The sequence below is a fragment of the Buteo buteo genome, chromosome 5 (genome assembly GCF_964188355.1).
Source record: "Buteo buteo chromosome 5, bButBut1.hap1.1, whole genome shotgun sequence".
Lineage (NCBI taxonomy): Eukaryota > Metazoa > Chordata > Aves > Accipitriformes > Accipitridae > Buteo > Buteo buteo.
In genome coordinates, this window is record NC_134175.1 from 46535539 (window position 1) to 46553375 (window position 17837).

The 17837-nt window shown below is 39.0% G+C and overlaps 1 protein-coding gene across 1 annotated transcript in view; it reads right to left on the reverse strand.

Moving 5' to 3' along the window:
* The window catches only part of TMEM163 (transmembrane protein 163), a 102921-nt gene that overhangs the window by 27565 nt on the left and 57519 nt on the right, over positions 1–17837 (reverse strand). Inside the window, exons 3-4 of the mRNA XM_075029378.1 lie at positions 13159–13202; positions 11924–12015 (exon numbers count right to left, since the gene is read on the reverse strand). Of these exons, the coding sequence (XP_074885479.1) occupies positions 11924–12015; positions 13159–13202 (136 nt within the window). The remainder of the gene's footprint in view (positions 1–11923; positions 12016–13158; positions 13203–17837) is intronic.

Consider the following 17837-nt stretch of genomic DNA (forward strand, 5'->3'; position numbering starts at 1 on the left):
AGCTTCAGTTCCTCATCCAATTCTCTGGCAGCTATGATACTATAAATAAAAGATAATACTCCTAATTCCTACAGACAATCCTGTTACCTTCCAAGAGCCCGTTTATATTAGTTTATTTTAATTCTGTATTTTCTTGATTGTTAAGAATCTTACCATGACGTATTTTTCTAAAAGAAATGAGTTTTCTATCATGGGAATAGTGAACCATTTTGCCCACAGAGGTTGTGGAGTCTCCATCCTTGGAAGTTTTCAAGGCCTAAATGGATAAAGTTCTGAGTAACCTATTCTGATCTCACAGCTGACTGCTTTGAGCAAGAGTCTGGGCTAGAGACCTCCAGAGGACCCTTCCAACCTGAATTATCCTATGATCCTGTGAATTTTTATTCATGAAATCTTTATCTCTGCAGGCTCTGTCAAGATCTTTCAGCTCTAATGGCTCCTCATAGCCCACAGAAAAGGAAATGTTAAAATCTCTACTGGCTGTTTTCACCGCTGGAGTGAAAAGGTAGTGTTAAAACTATACTTTGCAAGAAACTGTAACTTTGCATTAAAATGAGCTGCAGGCCAGTAAGAGCAATATGAGATCTAAGCCCAGGAGTAATCTGAGCTTTTTCAGCAAAGCTGAGAAAATCAGTTTTATGATGGACACAGGATTTAATCTCTGAATAAACCCACTAATGAAAAATCTGGAGTTTAAGAAAAAAAAAATTAAAAAGTAATTAATTTAATAAAAATTATAAATGTGCTAACTACTGTTTCCCTATGATTTGAAAGGATTTTAGTATTAGTGGGTGACAGAGTGAATATCATGTATGGAATCATTCAGGGGAAGTCATATGGCACAACAGGCAAGGCAATTGCCCAAGAGTTAGGAAAATACTTTTGAGCATACAGTTTTCATTCACTCTCTAATTCTCTATCTTTCTATACATTTTTCTCAATTGTTTTCAGTGCCTAACCACATAGAATCATAGAATCGTTCAGGTTGGAAAAGACCTTTAAGATCATCGAGTCCAACCATCAACCCAACACCACCATGCCCACTAATCCACGTCCAGAAGTGCCAAGTCTACGCGTTTTTTGAACACTTCCAGGGATGGTGACACCACCACTTCTCTGGGTAGCCTGTTCCAATGCTTGATAACCCTTTCAATGAAGAAGTTTTTCCTAATATCCAATCTAAATCTCCCTTGCCTCAACTTGAGGCGACTTTCTCTCGTCCTATCACTAGTTACACAATAGAAGAGACCAGTACCCACTTCACTACAAACTCCTTTCAGGTAGCTGTAGAGAGCGATAAGGTCTCCCCTCAGCCTCCTCTTCTCCAGACTAAACAGCCCCAGGTCCCTCAGCCGCTCCTCCTAAGACTTGTGCTCCAGACCCTTCACCAGCTTTGCTGCCCTTCTCTGGACACGCTCCAGCACCTCCATGTCTTTCCTGTAGTGAGGGGCCCAAGACTGAACACAGGACTCGAGGTGCGGCCTCACCAGTGCTGAGTACAGGGGAACAATCCCTTCCCTGCTCCTGCTGGCCACATTATCTCTGATACAGGCCAGGATGCCGTTGGCCTTCTTGGCCACCTGGGTACACTGCCGGCTCATATTCAGCCAGCTGTCAAACAGCCCCCTCAGGTCTTTTTCTGCCGGGCAGCTTTCCAGCCACTCTTCCCCAAGCCTGTAGCGCTGCATGGGGTTGTTGTGACCCAAGTGCAGGACCTGGCACTTGGCCTTGTTGAACCTCATACAAATGGCCTCAATCCAGCCTGTCCAGATCTCTCTGTAGAGCCTTCCTACCCTTGAGCAGATCAACACTCCCACCCAACTTGGTGTCATCCACAAACTTACTGAGGGTACACTCGATCCCCTCGTCCAGATCATTGATAAAGATATCAAAGAGAACTGGTCCCAAACCTGAGCCCTGGGGAACACCACTTCTCAAGGGGTATGCCATGAGAGACAGTGTCAAAGGCCTTACTGAAGTCCAGGTAGACAACATCCACAGCCTTTCCCTCATCCACTACGTGGGTCACCTGGTCATAGAAGGAGATCAGATTGGTCAAGCAGGACCTGCCTTTCATAAACCCATGCTGGCTGGGCCTGATCCCCTGATTGTCCTGCAACATGTCCTGTTGCAGGACATGACAGGAACCCTTTTGTATCTCCTCACTTTGCTGGTACTCTTGTTTTCATTCATTTCTTCCTGTAACCAAATACAAATTACATTCTGTGAATGCTCCTTCATGAGTAACTCAGAGCTTGCAATAATCTGCACATTTCTTCTGGATGAGAGGCAGTCAGCCTGTTTAAACAAAGCCAGGCCTACTTTCATTTAATATTTGTATTATGGCAGCTCTTATAGTCTGATTACAGTAGCCAAGTATAAAATTCCAGTCACACCCAGCCCAAGATTTCTCAAGCACAGGCAAAATTGAATGCTGATACTCAAAGGGTGAGAACTTGGGAGGAAAAAGCTCAATTTTTGGTCACCAACAAATGATTTTCTGGTGGCAAACCACTGGGTTCTGACTGATGGGGATGAAGTGGAGCATTGTAGAGAAAATGGAAGTGGACTCAGAACTAAGTCAGTGGACAAAGAATATGGAAAGGGAAAACATCAGAGGATGTTTTGGAAAGAAGGGGCTGAAAGTGTTTGTTCTGGTTTGCAGTCATTTGTGGTGCCAAGGGACAGCAGGGGATGTTGCTAGCGTGGGTCTCTCTTTGCTTTCTCTTCCCTTGATCTCAGCTGCAATCCATGTCCTTCTGAAACCCGCAGCTTTTCTTCTCCTCACAGCTACCTTCTCTTCCACAGCAGCCTCTGTTTGCTATCTACACACCCTAATCTGCTGTCACACAAGTGAGGAATAGGAGGAATCAAGCAAGGACCATTCCTGCCACCAAGGAAGAGTATGTAAACAAGCACGGGGGAGGCCTAAGCAGCCATGCTAGCAATATCTGCCTGCACAGAAATAGCCACCCCTGCACACACCCCAGACACAGCAGAGGCAGATGATAGCAAAATCTCTATGGCTGAGTAGCATATCTCTATAGCAGGAAAGGGCCTGTTCAGTCTACTGCATTCTATGCCGCAAGTACAGGTCTGCTGCCTATTATTTTAAAAAGAGGCATTAAAATTAAAATGCAGCTGTTCAATAACAGTTGTTCCTTACTACCCATTCTGCAATATTGCCGAGAGAATTCTAGCCACATTTTTCATTAGGGTGACATCCAGAACTGTGAAGACTGTAAAATCTGCCTCATAAACCCATTAAAGGGCTTACTCGAAAAATAACAATTACCAGCCACTGTGGCATATTACTGTAATACACAGGCAAATGATGTAATATCAGCCTAAGTCCTGAGATTCCTGCTTCTTTGTCATGCTCTACTGCTAATCTTAAGCTTCTTTGTGTCCAATTGGACAGTTACACTGCTTGTTTGTGTTTGCAGTGTAGCTTATCAATTATCAGGTTTAGATACTGAGGAGGGCTTGGACACCGAACTGTACAGAATCACAGCTGTTCAGAGTATTTACACCTGCCTGTTGCTGGGTGAAGAGGGAATAGAGTCACTTTCAGATGCACTTTAAAAGGAATCCAGTGGGCTCGCTGTTCATCGCACATGTTCCATAATACACCTCCAACTGCCAGAATCCAGACCAGCATCGTTACAGCTACTCTTTCTTTCCACCATAAAAAATAAAACCAAACCAGATCACAAAATAAAGAGAATTCAAGTAATAGTCCAAATCATCATTGAAAGCCAATTTCTCAATTATTACATTAAACAAATACACTGTGTTATCACATGGTCTGACCTCTTCTTAAACAACAGAGAGGGGAAATGCTGTTTATAGCTGAGATTCAGATTAGCTATGCTAAGGATCCATTTCATGTTGAAAATGTTACAGGCCTTCTAAAACTTTTATTATCCTCAGGAGTTCAACTAGTCACTGCAGAACAGGTTATTTACATCCTTTAAAATCATGCAGCTGAACTGAGGCAACAGTTCCATAAAGAATTTGATTCTCCAGGTATTAAATATCTGCCAATAAAAGCTAACAGACATTTCTACAACTCAGAGATTTTGAAAACTCTTACGACCTATTTTCTACTTCCCGGTCTGCACAGACTGTACAGTTACACTTATGATACACCTGCCTTATAACCACCCTCCTGGCTTATGAAGAGCTGATCACCCCTCCTAGCCTTGTAGCAGGTGATTGGACATTCTGACATTCCCCTGAAGCTGGACATTAAAGCCTTTTGAGAATTTCTGTAATATTCAGTTTTATGATGACTATCAAATTCCAGTACAGAACGCCACCATGTCCCTGATTTTTTTATATATATCTATGTGTAAATACTAGCCAATATACACAAATACTGCCTAATCAACTACTAGCAAAGTAAAAGGAAAGGCTTTCATAAATTAAATAGATTTTGGATCTAGCTCCAGTAAAATCATTGCCAAGTCTACAGATGCCATGCTTTTAGAAACAGATTTTAGAATGTATAAATATATACATTCGCTATTTCATATTTAATATAAATTCTATGTGTGAGGATTTTGTGTGTGTGCATGCATAAATGTATGCATACATGCATTTCTGCCTGGATAAGAGCAAAGTTTATGATTGCTTCACTTTTGCCTGAATATGGGATAATGGATATAAGGAGAAATGATGCAGTTTAATAAGTCAGCCTGATGAAGCACCTCTACAACTTGTTATCTAGCACTGTAGCTGGATGTAGTATTTCAGCTAAATATTTCAGAAGAAAGAATGGTTTAGAAATTTTCAGTGTGGTTAAAAAGAAACTATATTTCTCCACCTATAAAGTAGATATCCAAGCACAGGTGAACACTTATTTTGCAAACTCTGCACTGTGCTCCACTGGGTAGGAGGGACATGCATGTGCTTCGTGAGGACCAACTCATGGTAGCTGAGAACTAAACAAGAGCTGCAGTGGTAGGTTCTTAGCTATTTGTAGTTTGTAGGCTATCTCCGCGCATTTGACATTTTTCCAGATCACTTAGCTATTCCACTCACTCATCACAAAAGAGTTTTTCCTCCAGCCACAGAGGTTTGCCCTGAACTGTGGGTAGGTGTGGATTTTGCCATCTGTGCTTCAAGTCTCTTTCGTATGTATGGCATAGATAAAATTATCCACAGTTTTTTCAATGTGACTGATATGTTGGGTCTGAATTGAGAGGATTATTTTCATTCAACACTACCTAAATAGACAGTGCTCATTTAGTTGGGCTAACCAGTGCAGCAGAGCCAATCCACACATGAAAATTTAAATACAATACATGGCACTATTTCAAACACTAATATGCCTACTTGCTGCACTGCCCCATTTACCTGAAGAGGCTACTTACAATGAAAAACTGAACGCAAGGCATACTCTGTGAAAAGATAACTGACAGAGAGTACGTACCCAGGAGGCTATCAAGCAGCCAAGGAAAGGGATTGGTATACTGGTAATGTTGTAGTCATTGGGTATTATAAAAAGGCTGTTGATATCATTAAGATGCTTCATAAAATGTTTTTAAATATCCTAATTCCCATGTCATGCAGTTACACAGCTGTAAGTTTCACCCCTAGTGCATGAAGTCCTAGGAAAGGGTCAGAATATCCTTACTTCCTTTCTTCCTTCCTTCCTCTCTTCATGACATATGTAATCGATAACCCATATATACAGATATCCACATAGTGGATTCCTAGAGTTGTCTGACAACTGAAAACCCTGGTGAACCACCACCAGGTTCTTCCTTCATCAGAAAGAAAAAAAAGGCATAACAATGCTGACCACGTGTAAACTGAAGCTATATATACACACAGAGATTAGAAATAAAAATGTACATCTTTATCATTGAGCTTAATTAAACATAGTGATAGGGTAGTGAAGGATATAAGAGATTTTCTAATTGTTGCATCCAGCATTCTAATTATGAGTCAGGTTTCCTATTTACCCCGTCCCTGAGTAGTCGTCAAATATCTCTCTTAGAGATTGCTTTTAGCTCAAACCAAGCTAGAAATTCTTGGATTAAGCTCTTACAGTTGTGCTTTTCTAGATGTCAAAATAGATGAGAATACCAGCTCATTCTCCCCATAATTTAAGGATCTATTAAGAATCAAATCCTCAGGGCAGGCATTTTTCACTTGGCCAATGGGTTCAGCATTCTAACGGCATCAAATCCAGCTGCCACAGCTGAGGTATAACGTATGGAGATGAAAGTTAAACTACAGACACATAGCAAAGTTTTTAGATAAAGTCTAATTGCAAAGCTGCAAAGACTGCAAGACCTTCCCAATTCTTGATCCATTGTTTTTAAACATAGCATAAGGTGAGAAAAGATATGCAAAATAAATACATGAGCAGAGATAACTGAAGCCACCTACAGTGCCAGTTAACGTGTCATCTTACCCACAAAGAAAGAGCACTCCAGAACCATACCGTGCCCCACCTAAGATAGGAATGACTATTTTCTCCTAGCAAAAAGCTTTCACAGCAGCAGGTGGAGGTATGACAGATATCTGCACCTTTGTCTGCCACACAGTAGAATCCACCTTATTCTTGTTATTTTAATATTACTGCCAATGTTTTGGACAACAGCTTCACCAATATAAGGGGAAAAAAAAAAAAAGACATATCTGCATTCATTATGTATTATGTCATGGCAACACAGACTGCCACAAGTTCATTAAAAATTATTTGCCCTTGATACAATTTAATTTTCTTATTACAGTAATAAAGGAAAGAATAGCTGGAGTCTGACATACGCAATCCAAAAAAAAAAAAAAAAAACAAAAAAACCCGCACCCAAAAAAACCCACTTAACATTGAAAGAAATGTGAGCTTTCTGCTCTTGGCATAATCCAGAGTGCTCATTATGAGTAAGGTTTCCTATTTACTCTGGCACTGGGTTAAGAAAGATGTTGACAGATTGGTTCTTGGGAAACACAGAATTTAACTTGGTACCATCAACAAAATAATATATAATAAACACCAGCTGCAACTGTCAAGAATCACTATGTTAAATATGCTGTACAGAGTTAGTTTTTGCAATACTGAACATACAAGCTCAAACAAAATCCAGTAGCCAAAAAAATCCTAGGAGCTATGGATCCTACCGGCATAAGCAAATACTCAATGCTGCACTGCAATGTACGGAAATGCAAGATTGTAGCTCTGTAATGTAACAATAGGGATACTGCTTTATAGCCTAAGTAGCAGCACTACTCCATTTGACCTGAGCAGGCTGCCAACTCACTCTATTAACTTACCATGAGCAAAGTCCTTTTTTCCTGAGCAGGCAGAATCAAACAAGAGTTGTTTCCTTTGTTGACAGTTTTGAGATCTTTCCAACCAACTAGACATAAAAGCTCCATCTTTTACAGCTTTTTCACAAGGCTGTGTGCCTGAAGTTTGTTATTCTGTTTTCTCCATCTTTCCTTTTTTAGTGGTATTTCTCACTTTCTCCTCACACACAGTTCCAGCACTCCGATCCAAGTCCTTCATTCCTAAATTTAACAGATCAAAGAGCTGCCCTTTGGCTGTATAGCTAGTCACTTGTTCAACCTCTCATGAGACGTTTTTCCAGGTCCCTAATGCTTCAGTCTTCTATTAAGAAATTACTCCTACGGCTACTTACTGGGTTTATTTATGCACATGAAAAACCACTGTTACCACATCAATTTCAATAAATTTCTTCCTTCAACAGAATTTATATTTGCCTCAGCAGCTCAATAAGCTGTTATGTTGCTACAGATTTACTAAAGGGCAGAATATTCAAGAATACTTGTACACTGGTTATGGAGAGCAGGAAGGGGGACCATTCGGATTTCTTTGTGCATCTTGAATGGCTCAGTGATCATTCAATGTTCAAATCACAAAACAGAAGATTGGATTCAGACCTTTAACCTGACGACCTGCTCCAATAAACCCTGCTTTGAGCAAGGGGGTTGGACTGATGACTGCCCGAAGTGCCTGCCAACACCAGCCGTTCTATGGCATAGCACTGCATAAAACTCTTACCATGATGTAATAAGCTGTACCTGGCCCAAAGTGCACAGGTAGTGGGTCTACTATAGTTTTACAGTCTCTGGTTTATCAGCTACATCAGAGTATACTCCGTCTTAGTTTCTCCTCTTACAAAGAAAAATAGAGAATTGCAAAAATTTTATTTTGGTCATAAATTTTCATCTTTTGTTGAGATTCAGAATTATTTCTCAGGTTATTTCAGCCCTCTTCTCTTTCCTGGATTTCTTGATCATTGATTTGTTGATGATTTGTTCAGCACCTCTAAGTTTCCTGCATGTTCACTTGCAACCCAGCAGATCATACTGAGCAAATCAAGAACTCATGAACTACTCTGACTCTCCTCCCAGATAACTGTGCTCCTTCCCACCTCTTGCATTGCCTCAAGACCTACAATTCTTTCAACCACTCTTCTAAAATACACAAAAATGTAGTAGCCTGGTTTTACCCTCTTCTATTTGACTGCCAAAACAGAAAGATGGTGAAGTGCAAAACCGTCCAAAAAAGTACCAGTAACAAACACATCAAATATTCATCCCACTCCTACATACTCTTTCATTAATGAGCCAGCTAGGCAGAATCAAGCAGTGTCTCATATGGCCTACAATCTTACAGTGGTTTATACCTGATCTTGGTGAATATTCATTATATTTTCAAAGCCATTTGGTATATTTAAAAATAAAGCATAAAAATTTCATCATAATTTAAGACATACCTTGAACATATCCAGCTATATCTTTTTCACAATGACTTAAGAAAAATTCTCATCAATAAAAGACTTGAAAAGCCTGCCAGCTTTAGCTTCTCAGGCCATCAATATCAAAGACTTTTCAAGAAGGGTAAATTGCAGAGTTAAGTTAAAATATATTTTTCAGTTACTACATGTGAACCACCATAAGAATCAACAAAGATGTACATTGAATAACTTTGGTCACATATACACTGAAAAAGCACCTTCTCACCTTGCCCCAGAAAATTACAGAAATCAAACGATCTAGTAAAAATGAAACCCATTAAACTGAGTTAAACTCAGCAGGACAAATTTTCATTATAGTTTCAGCACTACAATTTCCCTGAAGTCAAATGGAAATGCATTGGTTCAGCTTAGCAGAACTTGGCACAGCAAGCAGTTTTGTAGTGTTCATTCTGAATACCAGCCCATGAAATGTTGCAACTCTAACTTCCATATGGCTACATCTTAAGTAAGATTACACAGTTCTCTTACATCTTAGCATTTTATTCTAAGTATTTAATTCATAGCACATCACGAGTCAAGCCGTATTCTCTGTGCCTTTTTCTGGGGTTTTGTTTTTCATTCTATCTTTACGTTCTCTCTCAACGACATCCAACAGTTAGGACTGGATCTAACGTTGCCCTTCCACGAAAGGCTTTCCACTGATTCCAACAGATTTTGGATCAACCTCTTGCTGTCAAGTTTATGAAACAGGAAATTTTATAAATTTGCAATACATAATTAATTGGCAATTCCATTTGACTTTTGTCAAGGAGCTCAATTCATTTTCAGATATGTTAGGATACACTGACAAATGTAATATTTAAATCCATAAAAGACAAGGCTATGAATAAAGAACTACCCTGAAGTCACTCTGGTAAACGATAGTAATGCTTTTGCAGAAACCCAGAGTTTTGCACAGGCTCCTCTGCTAAGGTAAAATATGGCTAGGCACACAGGGACAGGAATAACGCACAGCCTGACCTAAGCACCTAGATGAATTTGCACCAAACTCTCCAGGAGTCTGAGAGCAGATTTCCCCACTGAGGCACTGGCACACAGAAGACAAGGACTGTGACAGACCACATGTAGTTATAGGCACATATGATACTAAGATTATTTACAAGGTACGCAAGCAGCCAGGAGGAGTCATGAAACATTTTCCCAGTGCAGAGGAAAAATAATTGCATGCAATCTTTCAAGTAAGAGATTGATTAAACACAACAGGAAATTAGAAATGTGCCTCCCCCAAAAATCTGACACAGTAAGAATTGCCTTAAGAGACACAACCATCTCTTCACTTGTCAGTACTATGATGATTCTCCTGTCAATTCTAGAAATGGAGGGATAACCAGACTGCCTCTACAGTGATTCATATTCCCAGCATATGGTAACATTCTTTCACTCAGTACTAATCTCATCATGTAACCTTAGCTGTCTTCAACTACAGGGCATGGCAAGTAATTCATTGACTCAATTTAGCCTTATGAAAAGCAGAGGGATTATATGAAAGCAAATTAAAAATGAGCATAAAAAGCAGGAAGATATGTTTGCTACTTGGCTTGTTCACTTTATGGGCTTAGCCATAGGGATATGTTGTTTCTTCTTTTGTATTGGGATTTATTTTCTCTATAAAAGTATTTTACAAGGTTCACTTGAAAAAGCTCAACAGAAGGAGATTTCAAAAATATGTTAATTGAATGTTGACAGGAATCTCTGTAGACGCCCACAAAAGCAAGATACTCAGGAAATGTCTGTTAAGATCTCCAAATTTGTGCAGGAAGACTAATTTTAATCACATATTTCTGGATTTATTTTTATGAATCAATGCCACATCAATCTTCTATGGCCTTTTATTCCAAACTGTTATGTATGGAGCCCTGCCAGAAAGGAACTCAGTGCTGGTAAGCTGTTGCATGAGCCTGAGTTAATACTGCTTACTGTCTTCTTAGATTTTAGGAAAGGACTACGAAGACAAGTTACAGTCTCCTGTGTGGGGCTTTTTTTTTTTTTTTTTTACTTCATCCTACCAGTTATGTAAAAGCTCAGTTTCATCAGGCTTCCCTTCTTGTAGAAAGGACTTCACTAGACGTGTTTCAGAACAAAAACTACCTTATACCCCTTTATTGTAAAATTATAGTCCATTCCAGGGCATAGTTGAACTATCTTCAAACAAGCCAGATGGGAGGGATACTGCTAGCAATGGCAGCACAGAACAAAACCAAAGCAGATAAATGTACTGCAATTCTCCACCTAGATGTACCCAAAATTTGAGCAGGAGATTAAAGTCTTCTTTATACACTAGCTGGAACAATTCTTGAGCCAATCTCCACCTGATCTTCTCAGCTACCACATGCATTGCCAATAGAAATGCTGCACAATGCACAATGAAGCAGAATATTTTTCCACTGTGATCAATACTGCACTGAAAATTAAAGAACTTTTTTCCATAGGATCTATATAGCAAACATTAAACATACTTACTTTGCAAGCATATACTTTTTTCCATAAAGATGACATGCAAGTATTGATATACTCTTACCAAAGTGCGATAGTTCTGTAATAAAAAGGGTGTGTGGGTCTCTCTCTCTTTGCACAGCAGTTATAATAAACTGTATCACCCTACTACATATCACTAATGCAGGCTCAATCTTGTCAGATGTTCTGTAATCTCAACTTCTAATAACATCACTAGCAGTTGAAGTGATTTACATTCAAAGAGAAGGGGTTCATATTCCAGTCTTCTTAAGGGAAGCACAAATATAATACAAGCATCAATTTTAAAAACATACTCTAGTAAGAATAATGGAGTAAGATGCAAAATAAAAGATTTACAAATCCATTACAGATTGCAAACACAGTTCATTTGATACAGATGTTTCAAGGGAAAAAAAAAAAAAAAATCACAAAGCCCTAACAATTACTATCTTGGCTAAAATGAAACTGAAAATCACAATCACAGGGAGGTTTGCCTAAGTAAAAGCTGCATGTTTGGGACCAAACAGTATGAGTAAGTTGGCAGAAGGAAAGAATACTTGCTGACATGACAAAATGTTTTTTGTCAAAGCTCTGGAATCTGTAGCATCACAGCTTGACAGCAAAAGCTCTATAGGCCTCTACTAAAGCCAAAAGTAATTAAGTGTACTTACATGTACTCCCTGTGTGCAGAATGCACAGCAGCTGCGTTGCTGTAACGCCACAAAACTATTGCTGATGACAAAACATCCAGGGTAGCATCAAACTGAAAGAGATACAGAGTCAATTGTTTTGTGGGCCATTAAATGTGCCCTGTACTAACAGTACTGCATTTACTATCCTGCTGCACAGGCACAAAGCAGCTTCAAATAAATCATTTTAATGAAAGCAGGATTTACTTTTATTAAATTGATCTTCACATTTTTGCCATGTATTATCGCACAATGATACACTTCAGAGCTCAGGAAGTCACTCAAGGGATTAAAAACTTTTTATCTGTAATCCATCACCTGCAGAGAAGTTAAGGAAAAAAAAAAAAAAAAAAGAAAAACCCACAATCTGCCACTGTGGCACTAATACGATTCTTATGCAAAGACTCTTAAAAAAAAAAAAGTTTGAAAATGCCTGTCAAGCATTTCTTTTTCCTGCAAAGTCACTATTTTCTGCAGTAGAAGGTTTTGTCTCAAACCAAGCAAATATTAACTTTTTTTCAAAATCCCATTGTATCCAGAGTCATATTATTCTGTATCATCAGCAAAATTGTTGTGTTTGTATTTCCAGTTAATGAAGACATGATGTCAGGTAACACCAAAAACCAGGCTTGTCCCACTGTAAGAACTTTCATCCTTAAGTTAAACTTTCTACGGAGTCAATCTAACCTTCAAATTTGAAAGCAAAAGACAAATTATTGTAAATGAGTCATTTTGCTTGTCGTTAGGAATTTTTTGCTCTGCCACTAATTAGGAAAGTCATGGCAACTGCTAGAGAGGAAAGCTGTCATCCCAAAGTCAATAGGAGTTTCACCATAGACTTCAATAGCAAAAAGGTCACGCAAAGTTCAGAAGGGTACTTCAGAATTTGGCTCAAGTTCAACAACAGAACTGATTAAGCTGAGAGATATTGTAGAAGAAAACCATATCTGGTGGATAATATCTATCAATGATGAGATAAGTATTGATATTAACTCCAATATAAGACTTAGCAGTCAAACTGAAAAAGTATAATGAAAGTATCTTTAGGATTTGGAAAGTCCTTTCCAAGGTATGACTTCAACAGTACTTTTTCTAATCCATCATTGACTTTGCACACCTTGCCATTAATTTACAGTAAGAAAAAATACAGTATTTCACATTCAGAAAAAGCCTGTGAAAAAAAGTGGTAGGGAATATTGAAATATATCTCTACTTACAGCAAATCCAAATGATGATGCACTGTATCTCATTACGGAGACAGCTAAAGGAAAGAAAATATTATTTAGAATCACTTTAAATCTTTTTTGTATCCTTTCTTCTCTTGTCTGAGAGCTACAAAACTAGTTTCAACACACGGGCTTAGTTTCAACCAGTTCCCACTAAAATGACCTGACCGACACTTAAAAAAAGGTCTACAAGAAAGGCCTTGTGCTGCAGAAAATGGTTAGGTCACTCGAGAGATGCTTTTCTTTCTTCAAAACTGTAACATGGCAGACCTTGGCATAGCATTCAGAAACAGTCTGTTTATGAAACATGTTGCATTTCAAATGCAGTTTTGAGTAAAAATATGTTGCAACCACAATTTCAAACTCAGAAAACTTTGTCTCAAAGTGGTCCTTGCTCCAGCGAGGCACAGAAGTCCACCTGAAGTGGCTGACAGCACACTATGTAGGACCATCCAGACTTATTCACTGCCATCTTTTTGACAAAAAGCCTAAGGGTAATTCACAGAGCCCCAAGAAATGCTTCAAATTCCATCAGATCAGTGATTTCCAATGGAAAAAGCATTAGCAGGCAAAATTTTGACTGCATACTGCCTCTAAAAAATAAGAGACTTTAAAAATGGGCTAACATCTAGAAAAAAAACCTGTAATTTTTATAATTTTACTCCATGCATCCTAATTCTATCATCTCACAGTTCCCAATTCTAAGAGGTACTGTGCAAGGAAAAATACCTTTCAAGTAGCCCAGAGGAATACCAGGGAAGAAGCAGGCAGCAACAGAAGAGGCCATCACCTGGAGATGGGACTTCATCAAAGCACAACTCTGACAGGCTAACAGCAACACTGAAACTATGTCAAGCTCTCGAGCACTGAGCAGCTCTAGGCTTCTTGCTTTGTTTTGTAGCCTGTCGAGTGAGAACAGGACTAACCGAACCTGTGCTCCCTGAACAAAATGCACTGCACTCTAGTTCCAATATTAAGAGGGCTTGGAATAAAGCCTAAAAGAATTAATTTTACTACTCTTACAAATAGGTATCAGCTAACTTGCTAAGAAAAATATTTTTTTTTGTAAAAATAAAAATACATGCACTAAAAATAAAAAAAGGACTCATCAACAACTTTGTCAATCTTAGGCTGACAAACACAGTATCTAATTTTCAGCATTCATTAGAACAGCTTGGCAGAACAGAGCTGCTATGGTTTGACTGTTCTTTTCAGTAACAGCAAGCTGGAGTTCTGTGGCACTTATATGGATAAAAAGAAATTAAAATCTTGGAAAAAATAACCCTTTTCTTATTGATCTAAGACCTAGCTATGGCTACGAGCATGCCGGATATCACATATATTTGGACTTTATAACTACAGTTGGCCAAAACAGAAAGAAAAGTCATCAAGTTCATTTCCAGATTCCCATTTTCTCAAAGTTGAAGAGTATTGAAACAGTACAGATTTACATGTGCCTTTCATTGTTAAATCATGATTTCCCACACTTCATCTCCTAGGTGAAAAAAGAGGCTATATTTCTTGGTCAGACTTGCCAGGCAAGAGCTACACTTGACAAGCTGACACTAGCTTGCAGTGATCCAGGTGCAAATTTGAACACTTCACTGCATAATAATATATTACCTCTCAAATTTTCATTGTGTGACTCCTTAGCAGCATACGGTTTCAAAAACTGCAGAAGTTGCATCAAAAAAACCCACATGGGCATTCACAGGTACACATAAGCTTGCAATGTTCCCGTCATTACTGCTTTCATATGATACAGTTCAAAGCCACACTTTTACTCCTACTTCTATTTCTAGCCTGCCTCTGTAGTGGAATTAGCTCCTCAGTTTTTACTAAAATGCCATCTTTTTCCCCCAATCTAATCCAGACTTAAAACAAATTAAGTCTATGGTTCCCTTTAAAATGAATATATAAATTCTACAGGTGATGAAGTGCATAGAGATAGCCACACCTTTAGAATGCTTTAGGGGACATATTTGGTGTATTTAAAGTGTAAGGTCTTTAGCAAGAGAACTGTATGTTTATGTATTCTACCACAATGAATATCCACAGCACTACCACACAATCTGTTTAGCCTGAACTATCTAAAACAGTAATGAAAAACAAGTATTAACTAAGAGTGCCACAAGTCTGCCTAAACCTTTTTGCTAGCTAGTGAATATGACTGGAGGAAAGATTTTCCAAGGACTAGTACCTTAAAATACTAACTTGTAGTGGTAAAAGGCCATAATAAAAGTAGTAATGACCTTTTAATCACTGGAAAGATATGTTTTTATATTATTTATTTACATATGGGTTTTCTAATAGGAAAAACCCATTTGTCATCCTTTCAGAGTCAAATAAGAACATTAAAGCACCTTCAGCCCTGACTTAAGCACATTAATACTTCTAGCTGACAAGTACAGTCATAAAGATCACCAGTAAGTCAGCCCAGCTTAAACAGGATGTTTGTCCATAAGTCTCGCTCTATGGCAGAGAAAGCAACTGTAGTATTGGCTTACAGGGTATCAACCAATACAGGTTGCCACAGACTGAACACATACTCTAAAGACAACGAACGACTGGCTCCCGTTCTAGGCACCGAAGCTGAAAGGACTTTTAGGGAAGTACTTCTCAGCACCCAAGAACTTGAGACCCATGGGCAAAGGAATAACCATGGTCCTTCTGCTTCCAATATCACTGCTGTTCTCCAGGAGCAATGTATGGCACTGCAGGAATGGATCATAGAGCTTTTGCTGAAGCCTCACCTTCCTTCTTCTCAATACACATTTTCAGTTATTCCCAGACGAACCTCTGATGTAAAAAAACCCCAAAGATTCCTAATCTCCATATTGAATCAGTACGATGGTGGGAAACAAGCAATGAGGAAAGAACAGATCGGGCAGCTTAAAAATCCTGTGGAGCCACCTTATACATTCAGCAGCTACGCTGCCGTGACAGTGGGAGCCTGCTTTTAGCTATTTTATTGGCTAAATTAGACAGCATTTTATTACCTCCACAATAAAGCAGATAATCCTAATGCATTTTCCTGACATTTGTAAACGGAACTTGCAAGCAGTTAGAAACTAAAAATAGAGCCAGCACAGTAAGCCACATCTACCGCTGCCTCCACCTGCACAGCGACAATTTGTGAAGTCTGCCCACCTATAGGTCAGATTTTCCTGTAATTCCTTCAACCCTTTGAAACTGATTCCAAATAAAGAAAAATACCCCCTTTCCCACACATTCTACCCTCAGCAAGATAAAGGGTTTATTCATTTCCATGTGCCTCAGAAAAGTCATATGACTAGGGCCCTAACCCTACAAAATCATCCCAATTTAACCCTTCAGCCATCTAGTCTCCCACCAGTTTTTGCCAGGTTTAATCCATCTAAAATGTGTTCCTGGAGAGCGAGGATCCCACAGTGACCCTGGGCCTCTCATTTCCTTCTTTGCATTGGGAGAGGACCCTCATACCTTCCAAATGTAGAAGACAAGAAATAGTACAAGAAATTAACTCTGCCTCCAGTTCTCCCAAACAGAAATCTTTGGGATGAGTCTGGCTACAAATGAGAGGTGGTACACACAAATGGTTCCTCCATCTCTCATAAAAATCTCCTCTTGCCTACTCAGAGAGGGGAAAACTACTTTTAGGAAGCTCCTCTTGATGGGACAATCACTGCATCATGTCTGCTTTGAAATTAATCTTTTTGAAAGACACACCTGGATGCCAGCACATGAAATATCACGGCTTCAAAGCACATGACCTGCACTTAGCAGAAATCAGGCAGGCAATTTGAACAGCACTGAAAGTGTTGAGTTTATTTCTATATATATTACCATGCGTATCTTGCAGGTTGTACAGAGTCACAAGCAAGAAGAACTGGAAGTTGTGCTGAATCAGAATTGAAGCCGAAATAGCGTCTGTTCTCATTGCCCAGTGTTGGTAAAACATCAAAAACTAGTGTTACAATAAATATTTCTAAATAAATCCATTCTAAGCAGAGAAAACCAAATGAGTAATTCTTTCTAAAAATCCCTCACAACAACTGAAGGCAAAGAACAGACATGATTCTGATACCATTAATACTTGTAAAAAAAATGCTACTGACCAGACCAACAGGTAAACATACATTTCCCCAGGCACCTTCTCCCCTCCCTGAAATTCTAGTAGAGCAAAATTTAAGGATTTTTATGCACATGCCCAAGATTTCTGCAATCAGCACAGTAGCTACAAATGGCTGCTAAACATCCAATCTCTCAGACATAAGTCTGCCAGACATCTAATCTACATGGGCAGATCCAGTGCTATCCATCAGCGTCATCTTCCTCCACCCATATTTCCACCCCAAAGTCATTAGCAAAACTGTACCAACCCTATCTATACAAAATCTTCAGCTCATTTTCCCCAGCTTATAGTTGCATCAACATGGTAAAGACCCTTATTTCTGGGCAATACCATTATACTGTTATGTATGTATCTACCAAGTGGAAGCATAAGTTTAATGTATATTAAACCTGGATCTTGTTCTCATTAGAATTTATGACCAATTTCTAAAGAAGTCCCTAAGAGGGTTCATTTTTCCACGTGACTGAAAGGTGTCATAGTGACTTTGTGCAGAACAAACTGCAGCAGAATACTAGGAGACTTCTGTCCTTGTGAAAGGCTCAGCTGTGGGATATGA